This window comes from Siniperca chuatsi, linkage group LG5 (assembly GCF_020085105.1).
Source record: "Siniperca chuatsi isolate FFG_IHB_CAS linkage group LG5, ASM2008510v1, whole genome shotgun sequence".
Lineage (NCBI taxonomy): Eukaryota > Metazoa > Chordata > Actinopteri > Centrarchiformes > Sinipercidae > Siniperca > Siniperca chuatsi.
In genome coordinates, this window is record NC_058046.1 from 6,289,423 (window position 1) to 6,314,363 (window position 24,941).

Genomic DNA, 24,941 nt, shown 5'->3' on the forward strand with positions numbered 1-24,941 from the left:
ACTTGCATGAAAACTGTAGACAGTCGTTTCTGTGAATAATTCTGCGCAATCAGGACAATTCTGTTCACCTCCATTGTAGTGGGGTGGAGGCAGAAATCTCAGCAGCAGTTATCTGAAAACTTCAGTTAAACTAAACTGTCTGCCCTGACATAAGGGAAGCAACTCTTGTCATCCCTTTTAATTTCCATAAAACTCGTGTGCTATCTTAAATTACATGCACTAATGATCTCTTCAGCCCATATGTGTAACTAATATTAATTTATGCTGGGCTTCATGCTCACTCTTCTGTCCTCGTGTTTCGTGTAAATAGCTCTACAGTTCAATAGTAATTCCAGCTTACCAGAATGAACAAAGACCTATGGCCCCAATAAGCCAATATCGTGTGGGTCTTATAAGTTAGCAAACATTTTCTTCATGGACCACCAAGTTTGATAATGCCTTGCTGGAAAGTGTGTTACTGTTGTAAATAGATGATTACATAAAGCATTGTACTATTGCAGCTCAACAGGCATGGAGCTGTAAAACACAGCAGTATGTCGCTGTGAGTGTAAAACAGATGTTTGCGTAAACATCCCAGAGATATTCTGAAGACTTTAGAAGCAGGAGGCACATGTTCCGTTGCCTTCAGTTCAGTACCTAATGACTCTAACCGCTCTTAAACCTATCTACAGTATTTACTCTCAAACTACTGTGGGCTTCAGACACTGCACAGTTGTCTTATTTCTCCTTGTTCTGTAGCAGCAGCCATTTTAACTCGTATCTTTCCTACAGCAGGATGCACTATAAGCTAAAGGCTTAAGCTGTTCGAACATGCTGACTGTGTGCGACTCTGCTAGGCTTGTAGACCAGGAATCACGATGTAGTCGCTGATGTATGTTTTAAAATAAGAATCGCAATTCTTGATGTTAGCTGCTGTACTCCAAATGTCTGCTACGGTCTAAAATGTGTTCTCTCTGTTGTGTTGTTAGACATCATGGTGCATTCTTCAACACGATCTACATGTTCTACATTTACACATTTTTGAACAAATCAGTTTCCCTCTGAAGACTTTTGTTCCACCATGAAAGTAATCAATCCTTAAAATAGGAAAATATAATAATAAATATTTTATACTGCAAAATTATAAATGTCACAGTAAGATTGACTTTCAAGTAAAGATTTGTTTCTAAAACTGATGTTTAATGTTTTAGAATATTACTGATGTGAATGATGTTTCTAAAGTGTTACAAGTCAGACAAGGCTAAGTATCAGCCAAACTATAATTGCTGTATTGAATCTATATATATATGAGCTCTGTATAATTTGTGCAAAACTGATGAATGTTATGCAATAATAGCCGACACACAAGTGGAGCTTTATTTCACTGATTTTTATTGGTTTGATGCTATTACAATAAAATATATTTAAAGAAAACAAAATGTTTTGGTCACTTTCTCTTTTGGGAGAAAAACACTTCAGTTTAAGACGGGACGGACTGTCAACTCACAGGAAAATAAAAAGTGAACTAAGAGCAAAAACAAAGGCTATATCAAGAGAATCAGTTCCACAACAGTAGCGATTTGACCTCAACATAAAGCGGAGAACTTTTTTGGTTGAAATGTATCTTCATCTTGCAGTAGATATTCACTTCACAACATAAATATACTGTACAGAGTGATAACACACAGCTGCCTCAACTGTAAAACAAAGGTGTGTGTGTGTGCTTTCAGGCAGACATTAAGTTAAGGCAGGTGGAGTGATTGTCTACAATACCTTGAAATGGCGGACGCTGCCACATCAATGGACGAACAAGGAATGATTTTAAATGTCCACAGTGAGAAAGTTGAGCTGCACAATATTACAAACACTGCTTTGACTGTGTCTTTGTTTTTCAGTTGGTCCTGGTGACAGTGAATAGCAGTTACATTGTCATCATCGCTGAGAGTCACGTGCTTTTAAAAGGGCGTGTCACTTCTAATAAATCTGGGAGTCCAGTTTGGGACAAAATACATTAGTGTTACTTTTCAACACAGAGTGCCACAGATAAAACACTGACTGCTAAATATACACAGTACAGTGTTTTTGACCCATAGTTCAGGTTTTTGATACTGTGTATGGGGCGGAGTTGTTGCAGTGTTGGCTACTGGTTGTCTGATAATATATTTTGTTTAAAAATGTATACAATACGCAGGACTATGTCAGTTATTTATCTTATCAGTGGAGAGTTTTAGTGACCCATGATGGTTACACTCATCAACCTGACAAGAACAAAAGTCTGGATTAAACACTAATTTACGTATTTATTTAATTTTTTATAGAGGACATAAATTGGTCAAATTTGAAAATAAATCATTATGTGTATTAAATACTGTCTCTCCTAGACTGGGTCCAGAACTCTGAATCACAGCAGCCATCTCTCATTTTTAAACTGATTCAAAAAGGTCTGGTGTTGTGCTCACTGACGACTAATTCTGCCGGTTTAAGAAACAACATCAACCAATCAGAGGTAAGGGGTTTAAGATTATAGATGTCATCTTCCTACATAGCTAGCTAGCTACCTAGCTACATCCATGAAAAATAAAATTGACTGAGGCAACAGTACAAGTGGTTGTTGTAAGTCGACTTGCAGAAATTTAAATTGACACATTTCTTCGGAAATTTACTGCTCCTAGCAAAAACGCTCCTGAAGCTTCCGCGTTGACTAAAAATGATGTCGACAGGACAGATAAGTCGCTCACTACTGATTGGTCAGGGTAAAACAAAACAAAATAATTCCGTCTTCCAGACAGAAATTTGCTAAAGTTAACATGATTTCAGACTGAATTGTCTTATATGTTTATACACTACTAATTTGCAACAGCAAATATAAAAGAAATGTAATGCTACCTGAACTATGTGTTTTGTCAACGTATTTTTTATTTAAACCATTTTTAAATAAATGTATTTGCAAAGTTGCAAGATGTTCATACTATCGGCAAAACAATTGAAGAAATTAGCTTATTTTACAAATATTGGGGGGGGGACAAATTTCCATTTTTCATATATTGGGGTGGGACGTGACCCCGTCTTCTGCGGCGATTACACACTTGTCATCTTGCTGGTGTAAATACTCACTAGAGCACCAAATGTGTAAAAATCAGCTCCTGTTTGAGTAACATTAGATAAAAACTAAAGTGACCAGCTGTTATAGGAAATTACTGAATCTTTTTTAAAATCCAACTATATCTTTGTGAGCTGTTAGTAAAGATTTACGTCTTCAGTTGGAACCAGTGGGCTTGAGGCTGACTGCCACAGACGATAAGAAAAAATTAAGCATTAACATTATTTACAGAAAGTATTCATTAGGATAATGTTAGAATTTTCATTATAAACCATCTCTACAGCAGCTTCAGTGCAAAACACATCAGTATCGGCCTTCTCGCACTTAGATCAGTCGATCTCTAGTCCACATACAGTACAGTGTGTTGAAAAGTCACACAAATGTGAGCGTGAACATGACACCTTCATTTTCCCTCCCTGTGTTGTCTCTGTATGGCACCTTGGTGAAAACTGAAGGACAGACACTTACAGATACAGATCCTTTTGCTTTTCACATTTACTTAAAAGAAAGAAACTGCTGTCTTTGTCATTCATCTCTCCCTTATCATTTGCACATTGATGTGTCTTTTTTCGCTCCTCTCTGCTCTGGCTTTCTTTTATTTTTTCACCCACAAAGCATCACTGTGTACAGTTTTTCTCTCTTTCTCATTCGCATTTTCTGTTTTCTTGGTAAGGGTTTGATGAATAACTGAATAAAATGGTTTTCTTAGCATGTCTGGCTTTGATATAGCAATATATTAACATCTAAATAGATTAAAACAACTTTCATATTTAGGTTTTTTGTAAGGTTGGTGGCAAAAAGAACAAGTGCAGCGATACGAGCAGTGCTAGACTGGTCTGAAGAGACTACAGTGTGTTGTGTTATGCTGAAGTCTGTCTTCATCTAAAAAAAAAATTATAATAATAATCTAGGAACAGTGGTTGGTGACCTTGGAATCATAAAGTTGCATCTGACATTTGGATAAAAAAGACACATTTTTAACACTTAAATCTGATTTCTGAAAAGAGACTATAAAATCTGCCATAATAAGTGCACATTGGCTCACCCAGCAAGCATTCGGCAACAGACGTTTCCATGCAAACAGTCCCATCCTGTGAGGTGACGGTTCAACATCAGCCCACGCCGCACTAGATCTCACAATAAAATTCCTATCAAAGTGGCTTTGTAATGATATCCGAAAGATATTTAGGTTCGGATGTTTCAAAATAATGCAGGCAGCATCTATGGACAGACATCTCAACAGTCATCCCGACACCATGTTTTCATGACTGTTCAGCACTGGTGCAGGCTGGAGCCTCTTTCTCTGAGTCTAAATGTTTGCTGGGCAGCTCTGTGGGACGTAGAAAATCTTGTCGGTGATGTTGTGTTCATGTGATATTTGGTCAAAGAATATATTATGTAACTCTACAGGCAGATCTAATTTTAGATTTTTGAAAACAGGGTAAAAATCCATTAACATTAACATTCAAAATCTTAAAACTACCTTGAGTACAGATGGAGCTTTATAATTCCAAACTCTAAAGAATATTTTCTCCTCTCTAACTCAAACAAAATCCCTCCCAAAGATGACTCAATATGAACCTGTCTATCTTTATTAGATTTTTTCATCTCACTCACACTTTCCCTCCCACACACACACACAGTCTCACCTAGAGAAACAACACATGACGGTGGAGCATCCTGCGTGCGTCCCTCACACACACGCTCGCTTGGCATGCAGCATCTCAATGAGCAGGTTGTTGCAGGGCACCTCTCCGCTCAGATGCATGTAACACAGGTAGTCCTCGGCCTGCGTGCTTAGGGAGCGCAGCTCCGGCAGCCGCACCACCAGCTGGCTGAACTTTTCCTGGAACTGAGGGTAGGTGGACAGGGTGTACTCCAGCAGAGCCCCATTCACCTGCTCCTGGACGCCCTCCACGAATGCCTGGTCCTCCAGCAGCTTCACATCTGCGCACACACACACATGCAGAGGACAAACACGGATCATGACTCAGTGAGGGGAAATATGAATCTGCTGACATGTGACATGTGGATATAGTAGTATATAAACCACTTAAACATCACTGACTGGGCCAGTCATAAAAACTCATGCTGTGCATTCAAACATTTTTAAAACCCACAGAACTTGCCATGCCAGAATTTCCAAACATACCAAATATGTCAGGCTGAATTTTGGAGAAATGTGAATGAAATGATGCACAAAACACCTTGAGTATATATTTTATTTTATGTATAAGGCAGCCATAAAATCCAGGAGTGTAAACATCATATAGCTACAATTAAGAGCTGGAACAAGATGATACAGAATATACTTATATGATACAGCCAGAAAGATGTTGAATGTGATGATTTTTCCAAACTTAAATCTAATTTGGAGGAGATAAAAGTGTAAAACTGGATTTTAAGAGGTTAAAATCCATTGTAGAAAAGATAAAGGAGCAAGACAAGATGATGTGTCATTTTATTTTGTCTTTTTTCATAGTTCTATATTGTACTTTACTTTTTTATCAACCTGCTTTAATGCATATTTTGAATTTCCACAAAAAATTAATGGCGTTTGGTATAGTTGAAAATATGCTTAAATATCATGTAAATGTATAGATGCAGCTGTCATTTACATGAAAACCCCACAAAATTAACAATAAATTGGGAGCATTAATTCAATGGTGTGACTTACCAAGAAACTCACTTCAACTAAGCCTTTTAATAATGTAATCTTGTTGAAATATTTGCATATTGAAAATATGTGCATAACACTTAACAATTCCTATTTTGAGTATGAAAGTTCATTCTGCACTTGGAAATAGTAGTTTGACAGAATAAGCTTATCTCGAGGTTAACTTACTGTACTAGGTTTTGTTCTGGAGCTTTCAACTTACAGTCTTCATCAGGGAATGGAGTTTTATACTTAGGTTTTATACTCTCCATGACAACTGAGCAAACTCCATGCAGTGGTGAGGACTGTGAGATGCTGTTGAAAGGAAAAAGGCTGGTAAGTGGACCTTGAGTTAGGATCAGTTTCTAGAAGATTCCTGGGTTGTTTTGCAGATTCTTATAACAATTTGCTTAAAATGTGCACATTTAGATGGAAACTAGTTAGCTTTTGGCCGGTATGGGTTTTTGAAGGCTTAAACAGATAATATATTCACACTCAAGCTGCTCAAAATCAATATTCACTATAAAATTTGACCATTTTCATTCAGAGTAATTATTTCAATTTGTTCTATTATGTTAGTGTTTTAATGTTATATAAGTAAATATTAAAGTTATTTCAGAAAATTAGAAAGAAGAAATAAAGCAGTCTGAATGTTGTATGCAACCTATCCATTTATGGTGTAAATGCTAGCTACTAGGTTTTATGTAGATGCTGTATCTATATGTATGAAATAAGGTGAGTGCATGGAGTGTGGGTGGTGTGTGTGTGTGAGAGAGAGACAATAGCCAAGCGCTCCGGTGGACCGGCATTCAGGATCAGCTGAGCCCATCTTGGAGAATCCATTCACACAGTAATTAAATGTTTTGAATCGATGTTCTGAATCATCTTTTCAAACTGCTTAAGGGCAATTAAATTACCCCCGACAAACCTGACTCTGAAGATGAGGGAGAGTGCGAGCAAAGAAGCCACAGGCAAAGACAGCAAATATTTTATGCCTATGACAAGTGCTCTCACCATTCAAAAGCTCTTTGTTCCCCGCTTTGCCAGCGCTAAACAGCAAACACTTCTGGGAATCTGGGCAAGCCACATCTATGCTCTCTCCATCTGCACAAGCCGCTACATGAATGTCAGTCCTGCGATCTAATGATAGACCCATCCATTACGCTTCTTTTGAATGCCATTAGTGGACAATGGAGGAGTATGTCTTTGTTAATAATGGTTTTTGTCAACCCTAGAAATTTAATTAAGTGAATTTATTGGAAGGAAAAAGGCCAGTTTGGAAAACACTTGTAACCTTACAGATAAATAGGTACTGCAGATGATCTGCAATTGTGACATTTTCATTAAAATGTCAGTGTTGCTATTCAAATTCCGCCAAAGAACAGCATCAGTATGGCCCTGCAGCCCCACAGAGTTGATAGATTTTTACATCAAAACCTGCTATTCTTTTGAAAACACACAGGCTACACATGTAAGCTCGAGCCTTTAAAAACATTTATTTGCAAATAGGTCAATCAAGGATGAATCACTCTTACTTGAAATATTAATGTTTAAAGGAAGATACTCTATACTGTATATGAAATAATACTATCGTTTCCTGTTTGAGCTGTTTTAGCATGACAAACCTGATATCACCTTATGGTAAACCTTACAATAAGTCAGATAGAAGCTATGATGACAACATCTCTTTTCTTAAAAGATCATTTTTTCCAGATAATGATCACTGACTAGAAGTCATCATTTTTCATTTAACACTTTGTCTCTGGCCACACTGTTTGCACATTCATCACAGTGATGAAGGGCAAACATGACGCTGACTCACTGGGGTTGAACAGGAGGAGGAATTTCAGACAGGCGATCTCTCTGCGGTCCACCTGCAGCGCCCGCAGCCTCGCCGCCAGCTCCTGACCTCTCTGGACCAGACTGGACAGAGTCGCCTCAGCTTGGGACAGGATGAACGACAGCTCGACCTGAAAACACATGCTACTGGTTATTAAGTCTCTTATATTCATGAGACTCAGGTGCAAGCCCTCTCAAGTGAAGCACTTTAATATTCAAACCCCAAACTTGCCTTCTTTGGAGGCCTTGAATAGTTTTGCTATGTTTTCTCCCCTACTGTATTTCCAGATATAATAGTAGGGAAAATTTAGTTTATCACTCAATATCAGTAGAGGAGTAGAGTAGAGATGTGTTTAGAGCATGTAGTGTGTTAAAGTATGGGGGTATATGATTATGCTTCTAATAATTCCAAAAGGATATTTCTCACTTTTTCAAAATTAAGGCTACTTCATTTTGAAACAAAACTCATCATATTTATATTGTTTAATGGTTGTAGAGAAAAATACAGTATTCCAATGTCAAGTAGGTACATATACCTGTACTGTATTCTAAATACACAGAAAAACAACAGAAAACCACAGTGTGGCATTTCATTACCACCTATACTCTTTAGTATATGGGGAAAAGAGAATTTGTTCATGTTAATTAATAATAACTTTATTAAATTAAATTTTTATATGATTCATTCATTGGTCAATATTTAAAACCTGAAACACATTATATGATGATTATTAATATTTTACAGTATGTGAACAGTCCATGTTTGCTGTGTGGTGATTTGACTAATGTATTAATTTAGGAAAATGCAAAATAGAGACACAAAACTGATCTGACTGAAAACTAAATTATTTTCCAGACCTGGCCTCATGATGTTGTAATAAAGCAGGTTATTATCATGTCAGCAGATAATGTGCTTTAGTGCTGCATATACCCAAACAAATGTTCAATTAAAGCACCAACCAGTTGATATAGTTCGGAAAAAGCTTTGGGGGGCCCCTGGAGTTCTGGGGGCTTCAGGCAGTTGTCCACATTGCAATCCAACTTTGCTCATAAGGCACGCATGATGTTGACCTAAATGTGTTCATTAGGTCATCAGCAAAATCTTATTATTATTAGCCTATTTAACATTACATTAAAACTTACATTACATTATTAAATGTAGATTCTGATTCTGATAAATAATGGTCTTCTGGAATAAATTTACCTCATTCAAACCATTTAACAAGCTCTAGGAAGGCCACTTTAGCTTAAGACTGATATGCTGATACAGTGGTTTATCATGTAGCAAATGAGTCAGCCACTGTCAGTCCACCTCTTTTACAATAGAGTCTCCTCATGAACCACTAACATTTGATTCTGTGCACATATTAATTTTAATGCATTCCAGAGTTCCTTCCACTGAATAGGTGTGGTGGGTCACCATGCCTTTCAGAGCTACTCACCCTAAAAGTATTTTACTTTCATCTGTTTCAGAGGCTGATAAAACACAGAGTTCTGGAGGAAGTTGTAGGCATGAAAATAGCCAAATTTAAAGATATTTTGAGTTTTGTACATTGGCCGAAAAAAAAAAAAAAAGTTTCCTTCATTAATTTCGTTTTAAAGCCTGTCCAATTGATAGATCAAGCAAATCCAATACACATTGGACTCCACACTGGAACCACAGTCCAAAGATTTGAAAAGGAGCCCCTCTTTAACCACATTTTGAATGAAGTGCAGCGCAAGTGAATGAAGCAGACTGTGCATTGGGCTGATGGGAAGTTGTGTGAGGGAGTTGTTACCTCCTGGCCGGTCACCAGCAGGATACTGTCTTCCTGTCCATGTTGCACTTGTCTGAAAATGTGATCCAGGACCAGAAGTTCAGACCAGCAGTTATGGAGCAGCTTCATTTGATCTCCCACCTCCAGGAAACACACACACACACACACACACACACAGACAGAGAGGCAGACAAAGAAAGAGACAGAGAGACAAAAAAAAACATTATATTAAAGCACATCAGTCTGAGGTTCACTCTGTTCATACATGTACACGTATAGTAGCTTTTTTCGTTTTCTTTGTTGTTTAAACACTAAAAATCCTGATCAATATTCTTTTAAACCTGTAAATAGTCCTGATTATTCTTCTATTACTATCTCCCACATCCTCAATTTTCATCTTGAATGAAAGAAATCAATATCCTCTTTTTCAAAGTATTTTTCATTTGTATTTCCTATCATTTTGTGTTGTGTTTATTATGGTCTATGGAAACATCTCACATGGCTGAATTCCTTCTACTGTATGTGCAAAGTCACTCTGCCATTAAATTTGATTGTGATTTAAAATGAACTTAAAAATACTATCTACCCTGCTGTCTTGCTATTAATCCAGAGACAAATCTCACTGAAATATGTGACAAAAACAGATAAAGTGAAACATAAGGGGACCATAAAAACAAAGGGGTTGGTGTTATTTGTCTGTGAGTGTGTGTGTAAGCTGATGTCGTGTTTGTGCTATTTCCGTGTCCCGTGTTGTGTATTTACGAGCATCGTCTTAGAGCTCTTCAACCTGCTCACCTCACCCACACCCATTTACCCTAACCCCCCCAACCTCTCCAGTCACATCTGCTGTGCTCTGGGGGATGGGTGTGTGCGTTTTCACATTGAGCCCCCCCTCGCTGCAATATTGTCTGTAAAGTGAAGGACATAGCAGTCAGTAATTCTGCAGCCGCAGCTGCTAATAGGCCCAGACACACATTCATCTGACACAGAGCTGACAGAATTACTGTCCATCTGAATGAAACTATATATCTGTCGCAGAGGAGAGGGTCCAATCTTGTTGGCCACACACTCATCTGGACTAGTGCAGTGGTGGGGGTCTGGGTGTACAGTGATAAAGGAGGGGGTTAAGGAAGCAAGAGGTCTTGGTGACCTCCTGCGCTTCCTCTCCAAGAGGAGTTGGACACTCAGCTGCAGCCAAAAAATCACTCTGTAAAACCCCTCAAACATGCTGAATGTGGAGAGAAGCACTTTATTTTATCTCCCACATGGATTCTCAATGTTTTCGTCTGTCCATGTTAGTGTGGTACTGGGTTAGACTGATATACCTGTCAAGTGTCATGTTTTACCTGTGAGAGCCACATTTTATCTCACAGGCATGAAATAATAATCTCTCCGATTGTCACAGAAAATAAAAACTTTGAATTGTAATCCTGGTTCAGAGATAAAATGTCAACAAACTGCATGGCTGCTGACGGCGCTGTCAGCTGGCCAGCAGTAGAGGAAAAGCTACGAGAGTAATGTTCGTCAAATGTTTTTCTGGAGTTGTTCAGATGACCTCACAAACACGATGGTAGCAGAGCAGAGGCGCTCGTGGTGAAAGCAGAGAGTAAAGAAAGTATTGAGTGTTGGTGCTGAGCACTTTTTTAAAAGGTTTTCACCATTATTTTTTTTTAATTTCCCATCACCCCTCTTTCCATTTGCTTGCTTTGTTAACAGGTATGGGTTTATGCCAGTGTTGACCTTTAAAATCCAGGAAAGCCATGAATTGCTTTTCATATTATTATTCCCGAACAATTAACGAACTCTATCTTGGCAACAATTTTGCATTTCATTACATAGACGTGTTAGACCAATGAACACTATTTGGCCTCAAAGTTAACCATTGCCGCCACACTGTCCAATGAATTTGGCAAATAGGGCAGCTTTTATAATCTTTTTACTGCTATTTCAGGATTTTTGAAAAACCTTTAAAGGGGAACTATTATGCTTTTCCTTATTTTCTGTTATATATCTAATGTAACAATGTCAGAAGTTCATATTAAGCTTGGCCAAAGATCCAAATAATGAGGTAAATGTGTGTGAAAGTAATCCCTGTAAGCAAAGAGCTCAGACTGTTCTGAATACTAGGTTTCCAGCATTTTTTTCTACTTTCGAGCCTGCTTGACGTGACATCTGCTCATGATCTGCTAGCTTGCACACAAAGTACAAGGACGCGCCCATCCACCCGCTCAGTCTTGACCGCTCTTCTCATAGCGCTAAAACAAAGTGTGGAGATAGGTCTGGCTATCTGAGACTACGCTGCTCAGGACTACTCTTCAAGTATTTGGAAGGTTGTTCAGTATATCTTTTAGAGAGTGCTTTTTCGGTTGTGAAGGAAAGTTGGTTACACTTTATTTGATTGGAGTTATTTGGAGTCCGCCTACAGATAGTATATATTTAGAGTATTTGTAACATTCAGCAGCTTATTAGTTGAGATTCAACAATTCAACTGTTTCACAAATACATTTTCGAGGTTTGGTTAGGTTTAGGCACAAAAAACATCTTGGTTAGGGTATGTTCATGAATTGTCACATACAGTCTATTGTTAATCTGTTTAACATCTACAGACAAAGCAAAAACAGTTTAAATGTTACAAATACTCTATATATACTATCTGTAGGCGGTCCATCCAAAGTGTAACCGGAAAGTTGCTGCTAAAGTAACCACTAACTACTGCTAACCGTAGCTACCGTTAGCCGTGCAATTAGCTCTATTAGCTAGCTGACTCTGCCTGGACTGGGAGCTCGGAGCCTGGGCCAGAAAACCTCCTCCTTCCGGCAGTCCAAAGCTCCAGTGCTAGTGGTGTGAACACCAACACTCACTAAGCTAAAAGGACAATTAGCTGCATGGCTAGCTGAGCTAACTAATGGCAGCTACAATAGCAGCAATTAGCTACTTTAAAGCTATCTGTCCACTAGAAAATATTTCCTCCATAAAATATGATCCAGTTTCACCAAAACCAGTGAATAAAGTCATAAAAGTTGTGTGTTGTTGTACAGTAAGCAGTGAGGCCTGGCCCCCAGAAACACAGCAATGCAATGATGCGGCGTACAGGCTCACAGCACTGGGTGTATAAAGACAACTGGATACAGTGACTCACAAGCCCCTCGGCAAGCTTCCAGGAAGATGGCCAATCAGAAGAAAGTTGGCTTTAAGGGAGGGGGGCCTTAAAGAGACAGGAGCTAAAATGGCTTGTTTCAGACAGAGGATGACCAAAGGGTCTGAATTAAGGGCCAGTATAAGATGAATAAAAATATTTTTAACTGTGAATCATGCAAAGCTACCCTGAGCATAATAGGTCCCCTTTAAACCTTAGCAAGACAACAAAACAGTTTTTAACCATTTTTTACATGTGTAGTGAAGTTAAAGATATCACAAATGCAGCAGCTTGAACCATTCTTATATAGTAATAATTATCAAGACTTCACTCCCTACAATACTCTGTGCTTCTTACTAGTTGGCCTTATTTATTGTGTTTGGTGCTATACTTATGGTGGGTTAATATAATTTAGAAATGGACTGCAGAATTGTTCACATTATGGTTACTTTGTTGTTCCTGTTACTGACAGTTTCAATCCACTATCTTCCACAGATGGCTGATGAATATCAGTATTACATTTTGAGCAACAGAGGCTAATGTTGTTATGGACATTTCATATCAGCAGAAAACTCTGGCATTGGCAACTGTGGCACATATATATTATATTAGTATCAACCTTTAAAAATCATTCTATCAATCACAACTATTTAAATCCAACAAGTCTGGATTAAGCCTGCTTTGAGTGGAAATACAGTACCAGACAAGACATCTTTATATACTCATCATGCTTACCAATCAAATCAATTATTTATATTTTGAGGAATTTTCAGTTAAGGCTAAATATGTGCATCAAGTGAGATCTGCAGTGGTGTGACAGTTTTTAAACCATGCACAAGACGTGCCTCCTTTCTAACTGTGTAGCTGTGTTGTCAGTGGGAGTAGTGTTCAAATCTGCTGTACTGAGGCTCTGAGTGCTGCAAAGCTGTCTTCAGCCTGGAGGAACCAGTGGCAATTTTCAGCATTTGGCTAGGTAACAGCAGATATAGAAGCAATGTTTGAAGGTGCATAGTGAACCGCTTTAAATAGTCCACACAAATAATACACAAACATACAACATACTCTGGTAGCCTCAGGACAAGCTGTGGGCAAACTAGCTATTACATAGACCAACTCAAAACAAACTTAACCTGTGCTGCACCTCATCAACAAATCTCTTGGGTTGAGCATCAGAAATACATGACAGGAGAAAATGCAACAGTGATGCACCTCCCTGAATCTATAAGACAGTTTCCATTCAGCCAATCCACAGTTTATCTTAAGTAACTGCTAATCCATAAAATATTAGAATGACACTGGGAAGGATAAAATGTAACATCATGGGGTCCACAGAAAAAATGAAGACTTCATATCTAAAAAAAAAGGGAAAATATTACAACCCGAAGTTCATCATTTAACATGTCTTAGATATAGAGGAAACATATCAATATTTTGTAACCTTGAGTCCATTAAAAAGTGTAGTATTTTAACTGTTTCTCCAATTTCAAATAGTGTATCTGTATTTTGTAGTTCGGAGTAGACATCTATTATATATATTTTTGAGCAAAACTCTTCAAAATCTTCTTGGACATGTCACTTTTGAACTGACTGTCTCCAGTATACTGCCTCTTATAGCTGAACATTTATGATGTTCATTGTGTGCACTACCTTAGCAACATCTTCCATGTTCAACAAGTGAATGGAAGGTCAAACAAAAGACAGGACAAATGCAACCTCTGGGGAACTGCAGCAATCAATAGCTTCCATTCTGCTCACAATTTAATAACAATGTAGACAAGCGCAGAGCAGAGATACAGTGGAGAGTCGACATTTCCCCGTTATCGTCTGCATGGAATGTAATTATCCAGTCCAGGGAAACAGCTCTTTCTGTGCAAGGCTTTTTTGGCAAAATATGCACAGCGTTGTTCTCACTGTCCATGTTGGCTGTTCACTGTATATAAAAATGGTCTGACTATCAACAGAAATGCATCAGATGTGTATAACACGAGGCTCTGAGGAGGCAAAAGAAGGCTGCACAGTTGTTATGGTGAGAAACACTGTCATGTTACAAAAAAGAACTGCAAAATTGGAAAGCTGCATATATGACATTTTTCACAATATGCTGCCACATCCTGCCTATTTTTTCCTATCAGGGTATTTATTTGATGGTACAAGCCATTAATGCAAATGAAAAGATCACTTTATTTTGAAATGAGAAACACTGCACAGTTTTTCCTATCTCTTAAGTAATAAACCTACATTTTGATTGTAGATGTCTATTTTCTGGCATCTGAGAATGGCAAATGTTTTCCCCCAGCTAAGATACCATCACGTTCATTTATTTACAGTTCCTCACACACAAATTATCACCTTTTTGCTTTTAAGTGCCTCAAACAACTCACAATACACAGTGAAATCATTCAGTAAGTCTATCAGAACTGAAGAAGAAATTTCAAATGTTTACAATATTAGAGTGATAAGTAAATTAATACTGTTGGCTGGATCAATGAATTTTATTTCTTTTATGTCTAACCAGCTAAAAATTACATTTATATATATACTTCTGCAAATTCATTTGCAACAGCATGATGAGGAAACTTTATTAATGAACATCTTGGCCAAGTCTTGCTGAACTTATCTGCAAAATGTTTCATTTGTTTTCGAACATTATCCACCCTTACAATACAACGTCTGCTCGTAGCAACTAGCATTATTAAAAGTTTTTCATGGTTATGTTTAGGCACTCACAGCTCCTGGTTAAGGTTAGGCAAAGGTAGTCTTAGGTTAATACAAAAAGAGTCAACAATGACTTTTGAGACAGGATGTGTTTACTGTATTGACATTTAACTTAAAATTACAATCCTTCACTAAACCAACATGCTTTTGTTGCCTAAACCTAACTATGTGAGACACGTACCCTGGTCTCATGTGTCCTGCGGATAATCTTGGCAGCAATTATGTTTCCCTCTAAACATAACTGGCAAACCAAATTGGTAGTGAGAATAATTGTTCCAACAAAGAAAAGACAGAAAAGAAAGATGTATTATGCCCACGACATAATAAAGACCTCAACAACAATGAGGGTAATAGTGTATTATAATATTGTCAGTAATTGTACAGTGGGTTGAGAAAAGAGTGCATACACAGACAACTGTTCATTACTGATTACCCTAATTACCACTACAGATGGATGTGTTTAGTTGTTGGTTCAGGTATTTGTACGTGTGTGAGATTTAATGTATTAAGAGGGGAAAGGGATCCCCTGAGAATGCATATGAGCAAGGTTCAGATCGTCAATGTCATCAATGTTGCAACTATACTGTACATGACAAAATGAAAACAAAAAGTACAAATACGTTAAACAACATGATGACAAGGCTGTAACATGCATGTAATAGCAGGTATTACTGTGTTTTAATGCATCACCTTCTTTGCATCAAAGGATTTCTCAAATTAAAACATTGACCCCCTCAGGTGGGTGTTTTTGACAGAAAATGTTAAATCACTACTGTAAATATATTTTGGAAACAAGTCAAGCATATTTGACATTTATGTGCATAAAGAATCTGTATAATTTGGGGAGGATTCAATAGTAATGTGTTATATATAAATATATATATTTTTATGTAAGAACACCTCTGTGCTTCTCTCCTGTATCAGTAATGAAGAGGAGCATTTCAGCCAAGTATCCCTCCAACACATGCAGTATAAAGATACCTTGTTGTTGTTAGTCTGAGAAGATGCAACAAATCCCATCAGTACCACAATGTGGTCTTTGTTTCTGAAACAAGGAAGGTACAAAAGTAACAACAAAAAAGACTAATCCTTCTGGATGTTCTCAGAAACTAAGAATTCAAGCCCCATTATTGGTCATTTTCATACTTTGGGTTTGGTATTTGTATTCATTGACAGCAGATTAAATGTTGTGAAATCAGGTGTAAGTTCCATTTATTCAACAGATCATCATCATTACAGGAACACAAAATGCCAGGATGCACTGATGTTTAACGCTTATATGTTGCACCAAATACTTTGCTGTATTAGTGGTGTTGTGTGAATGACCATATCATTTTAAAATTAGCACAGATGATGGCTGCTGCCTTTACTGCATCTTGTCCGAGTAAATTATCTAGTTAAAGTGTTGGTGTACCAAAATTACAAAAAACATCGTTTCTCACACACCTCTAGTAATATCTAGCCGTGCAAAGAGTTTTGGTTGTATTTGCCCAGAACCTGAGATATCCATCTCTGAGATTTCTGCATCTCTTGAATTTCTATCTTTGATAATCAAGCTGTGTCAACAGTTTTTATAGGAATGTGTTGTGGAGTTGTGGAGAAACGGAGATACTGTTTCTGGAAAGAGATGTTGCTGTTGAATTTACAAACCAAATGGAATTTAGCTTGAGAAAATCAAGATAATGAGCAAGAATATTAACCAGCAGTGGAAGACTGTGCAGCTCTTAGTGACCATATGTCCAAGCCTGTGGCAGTCCCGGGAACAAATGTCATCAAGTCAATGAGAGTGAAGCAGGAAAGGAGCAGACCTGCTCTGAATGTACCAGAGTAAATAAACTGGATTTGATCAAAAGACAGGAAGGAAGCTCACAAAATCCCACCAAGGCCAGAATCAACCTTTTGTTGCTAGTTAAACTGTTTAATTGGTTGAATCAGTTTGACCATGGCTTGTTGACAGATGTTTGTTTGTCAGCACAGACAGATTATATCATGACTCACAGAGAAAGGTAATATTTTCTTCATTGTTGTGTAACCGGCCTGATTTGTCAGAAAAGAATTATAATCCTCCATTTTCACTTGGAGCAGTTGGTGTAGTCAGCCATATTGTCAGCAGCAGAACAGTTAACCACAACAGCAATATTGATTTCTCCAGCATGGGACTTCAATTTGACTGTGTTACTAAATCATCTAAACTGTCCAATACTACAGTGTGTCTGTGGCACAGCTCACAAAGACAATCACAGTGCAGGAGATGATGGAGTGAGACACTGATGTATGTCCAACCATTATCCTCAGAGGTGTGTTTGTCTGTGTGTGTGTGTGTGTGCGTGTTAGTGTGTGTGTGTGTGTGTGTGTGTGTGTGTGTGTGTGTGTGTGTGCAGGTATTACTAATGTTGTGGGGACATAAATCTGTTTACAAAGGCCCCATAATGTAAATCATTAAATTTTAGAGTGAAGACTTGTTTTAAGGTTAGTGTAAGGTTAGGGTTAGGAAACATGACTGTGTGTGTGTGTGTGTGTGTGTGTGTGTGTGTGTGTGTGTGTGTGTGTGTGTGTGTGTGGTCTGATCAGCTACTGTTCAGCACTGAGGAAACACACAGAACACCAGCCAGGAATAATTACCCTTACAAGGCTGAAAGTATTCCACCACACTACTAAAAGACTTCAGACTCATTCCTCATTACTGTAACTTTGTATTTTTAGAGCTGGATCATTACATTAAAGATTATGCTGAGTTGTCTGTAACAGTACATTAAGCAACAGTTGCCATGAATAAAAAGGAAGATAAGGAAAACAATACAAATATCTATTTTTGTACATTTCGATTAAACATTATTAAACACAGTGTGGGCTTACATGTTAATGTGGAACACCAGAACATAGAACCTACATCAAGCACATAAAATGGTTATGATGCAACAGAATTCAATAATATGTGATACAGCAATTTCATAAAGCTTAATTTATTTTATGCTTCACTTCATAAAGTAAATAGAGACTATTCTAGTGCTTAAAAATATCAAATCAGATGTAACATTTACATGAATTACCTCAAACAGGTTTCTAGTCTCTGCAAGTTGATTTTCATAACACTGTTGCCAACTGTTTCGGCTGCGAGTCTATTCAGAGTGGATTGCGAGTGAATTGTGAGCGAATTGTGGGTGTATGAGTCAACTTCATCAACTTTGAACGTATTCATGTATTTTTTCATACTGAAAAGGCATGTCAGCCTGTGAACTGTGTTAATACAGAACTAAAACAAGCCACCTCATCTTAAAAACAACCTTTCTTATTCCTTTTTAGCAAAGCAAATGTTATGTAACTATGCTCTTCATATTTTAGCGCTATTAACATGTTGTGTTGTATGAGAAAAAGGGGTTTTGATCTTCTTGAATCTTGTAAATTCCTAAAGAGATGGACACACATAATTGTCAGGCCAATTACAGTTGTGATATGGATATCACGACTTATGAGACCAATTTGGACCAGGTCCGTTCTAGTCTGTTCTAGCAGACTGGCTCAGGGAGAGAATTAGAATGTGGCATTCAAGGATTCTAATCTTTCTAATCAGACATATGTGATTTTATGACTGAAATCAGGACCACTGATGTCACAATGTGAGCAGGAGAAATAGTGAAAGGAAATAACAACCGGAATTAAACAAATAGAACAATTGTGCAGTAAAATGAGAAAGGATTATTTTATAAAATCTGGGTCTGTATTGCCCTCTTCTTTCCATACAACTTTTCATCCATTTGTAATTTTCTCCCTCTATCTTATCTGTGAAGTGCAGCATAAATGAGTAACGCAAATTATTTTTTGCTGGATTCCCATGTCTATGTTTGTAGACAGACATACAGATTTAGGTAGGTGTGGCAGCAATTTCATTCTTATTTGACCAAAATAGAATTTTGAAAATAGGACTGTCCCTTTTTATAGGATATAATAAAAACTTTTATAGATTGTGTAGAATCTGTATAAACCAGGGTTAATGGAAGGGAGACAAACCAAAGCTGCGTTGTAACTTTGTGATAAAGACAGTTATAAAGGCTGGAGTTTTGCATAAAATAAATTGTGGAGTGCAGCTGCAAAATGTGACATTCTCCACCATTCAGAGTGTGTGCATGCGTGCCTGTGTGAGAATGAGTATAGAAGAAAGGGCTTGGGACTCACCCTGAGCTCCTTGAAGAAGATGCAGCTCCGAGCCCACTCCACTATGGAGAAGAGAGTCTGGTCTGTCATGCGACACATGAGGCTGAAGGTGCTGGGCTTGTCCAGCCGGCCCCGGCCGCTCTGCTCCTGCTGCAGATGAGCAACGATCTTATTCTGCACCATCAGCTCATCTGGATCGCAGCGCAGCAGCTCCAGCACCAGCGGCGGCAGGCTGGGCGGCTGCGGCGAGGCTGAGGGGTACATGTCTGGGTAGGGGTATCCTGTCAGAGATTCCGGGGAGCTGGTGTAGTCGGGACACTCTGCTTTAATTGCCCTGCCGGGGAAGGCTGTGTACTGGTACTGAGTGGTGAGGGGCACGTGGGACTGCATGGCCATGCCCAGGGATGGGGGTCCATAGAGGTTGGCCTCGTAGTCTGTTGGGGTGATGGAGCTCGGGGTGGAGGGGAGTAGACTTTTGGAGATGGTGGGCAGGCTGTGCAGGGTGCCGGTGAAGCCGTAGTCAGTCTGCAGAGGAGAGGCCGGCGGAGGAGCTGCGCTCTCCAGCTTGAGCCCGTTGGATCGTATCAAAGCCTTCTTCTGCTGCTTCAAGGCCCTGTCTCTCTTGTACATGGGGCCAAATTTATTCCTCCCCCCACGCATGCGGTCTGCGCGCACCGCTGTCACACAACAGACAAGAGGTGAAAAACAGATTTACAAATGAAACACTGACTCTAGTGAATTATGCACTGCACTGCCAAGATCCCCTTTGCAAAACTCCTTGATGAGCATTGAACTGTAACAGCAGAGAGCAAAATCATAACTCGCATTTCACCAGTATCCCAAACCATTCCTACAGAGTAAATAACACACATGCTGGTCATTTTTGCTTCCCTTTTTAGGGCTGAGAAGAATCCCCAGAGTCTGTGCAGCACTCCTTCTTGTAGCCTAAATAGAGCTTTTGATTTAAAACAGGGGAGTCTCCAGAGTTTTATCAGTAAGTCAAGAATGTGTCCTTTTTCTGCTACGGAAGCAGGTGCTTTCCTGCATTGCTGTCTGGGAATTAATCCCATCCAATGTGTGTAGGAAACAACATGAGAGCCACCAGCCCACAAATCTAGGAATATTTTAAGGGTTTTTGCCATAGTAATCAAAAGATAAAATTGTAAAATTATTTTTATACACACACAATAAGTGTCAACAGTCAAATTATTAGAATTATTGTTGAAATTAAAATACCATGGAAATCACAATGAGAAATGTGTAAAAAAGGAAAAATATATCAAAAACAACAATTGTCTTTATTTCACCCAAATAATAGCATAAATATAGTGATAACATTATTATTATTATTATTATTATTATTATTATTATTATTATTATTGTTGTTGTTGTTGTTGTTGTGAAAACACGAACTCATATATTTATATATTTTAACAATGGGTTGTGTACAGTAAACTGTACCTTCTAGCCGCATCCCGACGCTGAGGCACTTTTGGAAGCGACAGAAAGGACATCTCTTCCTCTGGGTTTTGTCTATTTTACACTCCTGGTTTTCCGCACATGTGTACCTCTTGTTGTTCTGCACTGTCCTCTTGAAGAATCCCTGAAAAACAGACGACACACTATAAGGAGACGGCGGGTTGAGAGTACACGGCATTTAACACTTTAGGATGCAAACTTACGCCCTCGAAATAAAACAATGACTGTTTTCCAATATTTGTATTGCATAATTAACACTCGATAATGGCATATTGTGCCTTATATGCAAGTGCTTAGGGACTAGACTATATCTCAGCTAAAGTGAGTAAATGTAATGCTGCATTTTTCTTTCTTACTTTCATAGCTTAAGTAAAGTAAAAATAGCCTACATATAAAATACCAAGAAATCTCAAAATGTTAAAACTCGCAATATTTGAATTAATCCTGGAGAAGTTCACTTTAAACTTTGGTGTGATAGTTTATTATATCGGCCATAATGACAGTATAAGCCTAACATGTTTTGGTGTTTTGGACTATTAGCAATAGCTAATTCGATTCCTTTAAGGTTCAGTGAAAATGCCGCAACGTTTTCATTACCTGCATGTTCGTATTTCCCTTAAAAATTCGATGTGTTACCTTGCAGCTCTCGCAGGTGAGCAGACCGTAGTGGTATCCAGACACCTTGTCTCCGCACACAGGACACAGCTCTTCCAGGTCATCATCATATGTGTATTCCATAACCTTCAAAGTCACACCTGGTACATACACACGAGGACCAACGCACACATGCATCCACCAAAGACAACGTGGCACAGTAAGTGTACGATGCAAATATCCCATCTGTCGGTAATTTGTAAAGAACAATCCGAAAATTAAAAAAAGCGCAGCCCACGTATAGCCTACTTCAACGTGAATTATAAAAGGATGGCATTTAATTTGATCGTGTTTCAGATGTCTGACATCAGTTCGAAGGACTTGGGATGTCCGACTTTTCTTCTATTATTCAAACAATCTGCCGTGTGCTGTTTTTTTTTTTTGTTTTTTTTACTTAAATTACTTTTCTCAGTAATTTGCCTTCATTTTAATGCATTTTAACCTATGTGAAATAGTTTCAGTGCTACAGAGTTGTTTTTTCACATTTAATGCAATTTCATAAGACACAAAAATAAAAAAGGCAATAAGAAAAGAAAATAAGAAAATGCTTTTAAATAAACTTCCACTGACATTTATTTTAAAATGTCTTAGATCTTTAAAAAAAATGAATTATTATATTTACATAGCCTAATATATACATGCAATAGGCCTATAAATATACTGTAGCTTTAGACTATTTCAGAATAACGTGTGCTAATTAAATTAAAGCACATACGTTGCCCAAAACACAGGCCTATCTTAAATATAGGCCTATCAATCTAAATGTAAAGTAAAAGTTTACTATAGCCTACATTATCTGTGTTGATGTAGGATATTTTCTGTGTAGGTCTACATCATGAAAGTGGTTATTTTTTCAATAACCTCCCTCAGTTTTACGAGTTTGGATTGTAGCAAATATTTAGCAGGCATCGTTAAAAGATAGGCTATATAGGCCTATAGGCTAGCCTATTATATGGGATGATAAAGCCATGTAAAATCTGTCATAGCCTATAAGTAGATACAACTATAAAAATAAAAAGGAAGCTATATAACCTATAGTCTCCACTCGTTTATCCACTTGAGCTAACAACCACCAATATCGCCATAAATGTACCTATAACGTTTTTTTCTCTCTTAAAACCCCTTTTTATCATATCCATCAGTTTGAAACCGCCCCATATATTCATACATTTACTTTATACTGTTGATTTATGACATCATATTATGGTGGCCAAACTATTCTTCAAAGTAAAATATGGCTAAAGTCAATTTAGATGGTTTTAAACTCCACTGAATCTACCGCATTAGCACACACCATGTATCTTGATCAAACATTTTGGTTCTAGACTCTTCTAGCGACTAGACTGTGTGTAAGTTGATATTATTAGTATAGCTTAAAGGCACCAACCTGATGGGATGAGGTGACAAATGATGCCTATATCAGTGAGTGTAAAAACAATTAAACACTCGCTGCTCACTCAGTAGGCTACGTTTAGCCTATAAATATGATGAAAAAAAAGCAAGCATTAGCAAATCCTTATTGTCGAGCTAGCTGGGTTCGGTTCCATGTCCCGTCGACGGAGCGGTGAAAGTGAAACAGCCTCCGTGAAACGGTCGGCGTGTAAAATATAATATTATTCTACTGCCGACAACACGCCATATTGAAAAAGAAAGATTTTAATTGGTTTGAATTGAATAACGGGGAGAACGTGAGTAACCAGCGGCAGACGTGTGGGAGGCGAAACAGAGGCGTCACGCGCCCCCGTGAAGCAGTCAGCTACATGGGGTCTCTGACGGAGTGGTGCCGCGCGCCATCAGCAACACAGGTGTATATAGACATCACACCAAAACTTAAATAATTATCATTATTATTATAGGCCTGCGGGTTTTTTACATTCTTAAATTACTAACCTATTTTTCATGCGTTTTTTACATTCTTAAATTACTAACCTATTTTTCATTGTATTTTTGCTGTTACTTGTAGTCGCTACACTAGCCTATTGGGATTTCAAGATATTCTGCTGCAGGCCTAATAGGCACAGACAAAACGTTTTAAGTTGAATCAATTAATTATTCTAATGTGTTATTTTATATTTTATGTTTGTTAATTGTTATCACTAACATTTCATAATTTCTGGTAGGCTTTAATCAAAAAAAAAAAGTTTAAATAGGTCTACTTTGAAAAGTGCCATTCTGATATAAGTTGGGTTTCTGGTTCAGTTAATTGCCGTTCTATAATGGGGCTAAAACTTTGCTTCGCTATAACAAAAATGCTGTTATTTCCTTTACATTACAATTATTCAATTTAACTACAGGTTAGGGATCTCTGGATGCTCTGGAATTATTGTGTGCTGATTCGGGCCATTGAGCCTTTCTTTCAACATGTAGCCTATATGAATTCATTGAGTTTAAACTGGTTTCTTGACTCGAATAAAAAAATAAACTGTCGCATCTATTATGGACATGCAAGCTGTGAATGCAGAACGCAGACTGTAGAATAGTAGACAGACTTACCGTGAGCCTTGTCTCCCAACATTTGAACAGCCGACAGCAGCCAGTCACTGATGATTGTCTTATAGCGTAATTAAAACCTGAATGTAGGTGTTGCTGCAGCCTTGCATGGGCTGCTGAGGAGGACAAAATAAAAAAGACCAATAGGACCAATCCGGATGGTCACTGTCTGTAATAATGTTGGTTTAAGAGTCAGTAGGGCCAGTAGTGCGTGTGTGATGATGACCATTGAAGATCTCAGAGTGAAACTCCTTCACTCCACTCGCTCTTTACTGCGCTTCCCGTGTCCCAAAAGTTATACTGCCGTGATGCCATTGGTGGACGCTGAGTCACGTGACGGATGCTTCTTGCCTCCTCAGTGAAAATGCCTGGACAGGAGAGCAGAGCGGTGCTGGAGGAGTTACACTTACTATGCAGACGCACAAGAACCGTCAAAATGATTAAAAAGCGGTTATAGACTATTTGATAGGGGGGGGGAAATACAGCCCTAAATTAGAATACAGCTAAAGTTTTAGAGGAGATTTGCATAGACTAACATTTGCTTTTCAAATTACTTTTAAAGCGAGATGACTTACTGCTGAATACAGCCGACCGGATACAGATGGTTTTAATACGGTATCATAAGAAAGTTCTGCCACATCAAGTGTCGGCCTATATAGCATACAAATGCAGATGTATTCAATTATTATCATTATTATTATTATTATTACTACTACTATTATTAACATTTACTGGGCTATATATTACATATTATGCTAATTAGGCGTTGAACATCTATATTTTTGTTTGGTATTTCAATAAATAGCCCTAACAGAAATATGCTGAATATAATCATATATTATTTTTACACTGGCTATTGAATGTAGGCTGTGCTATTCTGTAGATTTCTATATTTATCTGCACTGCTTGACTGTATACATGTGGAGTAGTCCAAGCACATACAGTATGTTTCAGCAGAATGAAATTGGCATTAATATTAATTGA

The 24,941-nt window shown here is 38.0% G+C and overlaps 1 protein-coding gene across 4 annotated transcripts; it reads right to left on the reverse strand.

The window, feature by feature from the left end:
• Nucleotides 1–1,354: 1,354 nt before the first annotated feature.
• On the reverse strand, nucleotides 1,355–24,242 carry nr5a1a (nuclear receptor subfamily 5, group A, member 1a). 4 transcript variants are annotated; one of them, XM_044196435.1, is made up of 8 exons: nucleotides 23,961–24,242; nucleotides 21,450–21,568; nucleotides 20,796–20,937; nucleotides 19,356–20,011; nucleotides 9,353–9,472; nucleotides 7,558–7,705; nucleotides 4,729–5,026; nucleotides 1,355–4,409 (listed from the first exon to the last, which is right to left on the reverse strand). In XM_044196435.1, exons 1-7 carry the CDS (start codon nucleotides 23,980–23,982, stop codon nucleotides 4,773–4,775), a joined length of 1,461 nt encoding a protein of 486 aa, XP_044052370.1. In that variant the 5' UTR covers nucleotides 23,983–24,242; the 3' UTR covers nucleotides 1,355–4,409; nucleotides 4,729–4,772. The 4 variants fall into 4 exon arrangements, with proteins under 4 accessions (XP_044052370.1, XP_044052369.1, XP_044052371.1 ...); XM_044196434.1 differs by having other exon boundaries at nucleotides 1,355–5,026; nucleotides 23,961–24,233; XM_044196436.1 differs by lacking the exon at nucleotides 23,961–24,242 and adding an exon at nucleotides 22,855–23,384 and having other exon boundaries at nucleotides 1,355–5,026.
• Nucleotides 24,243–24,941: the final 699 nt, after the last annotated feature.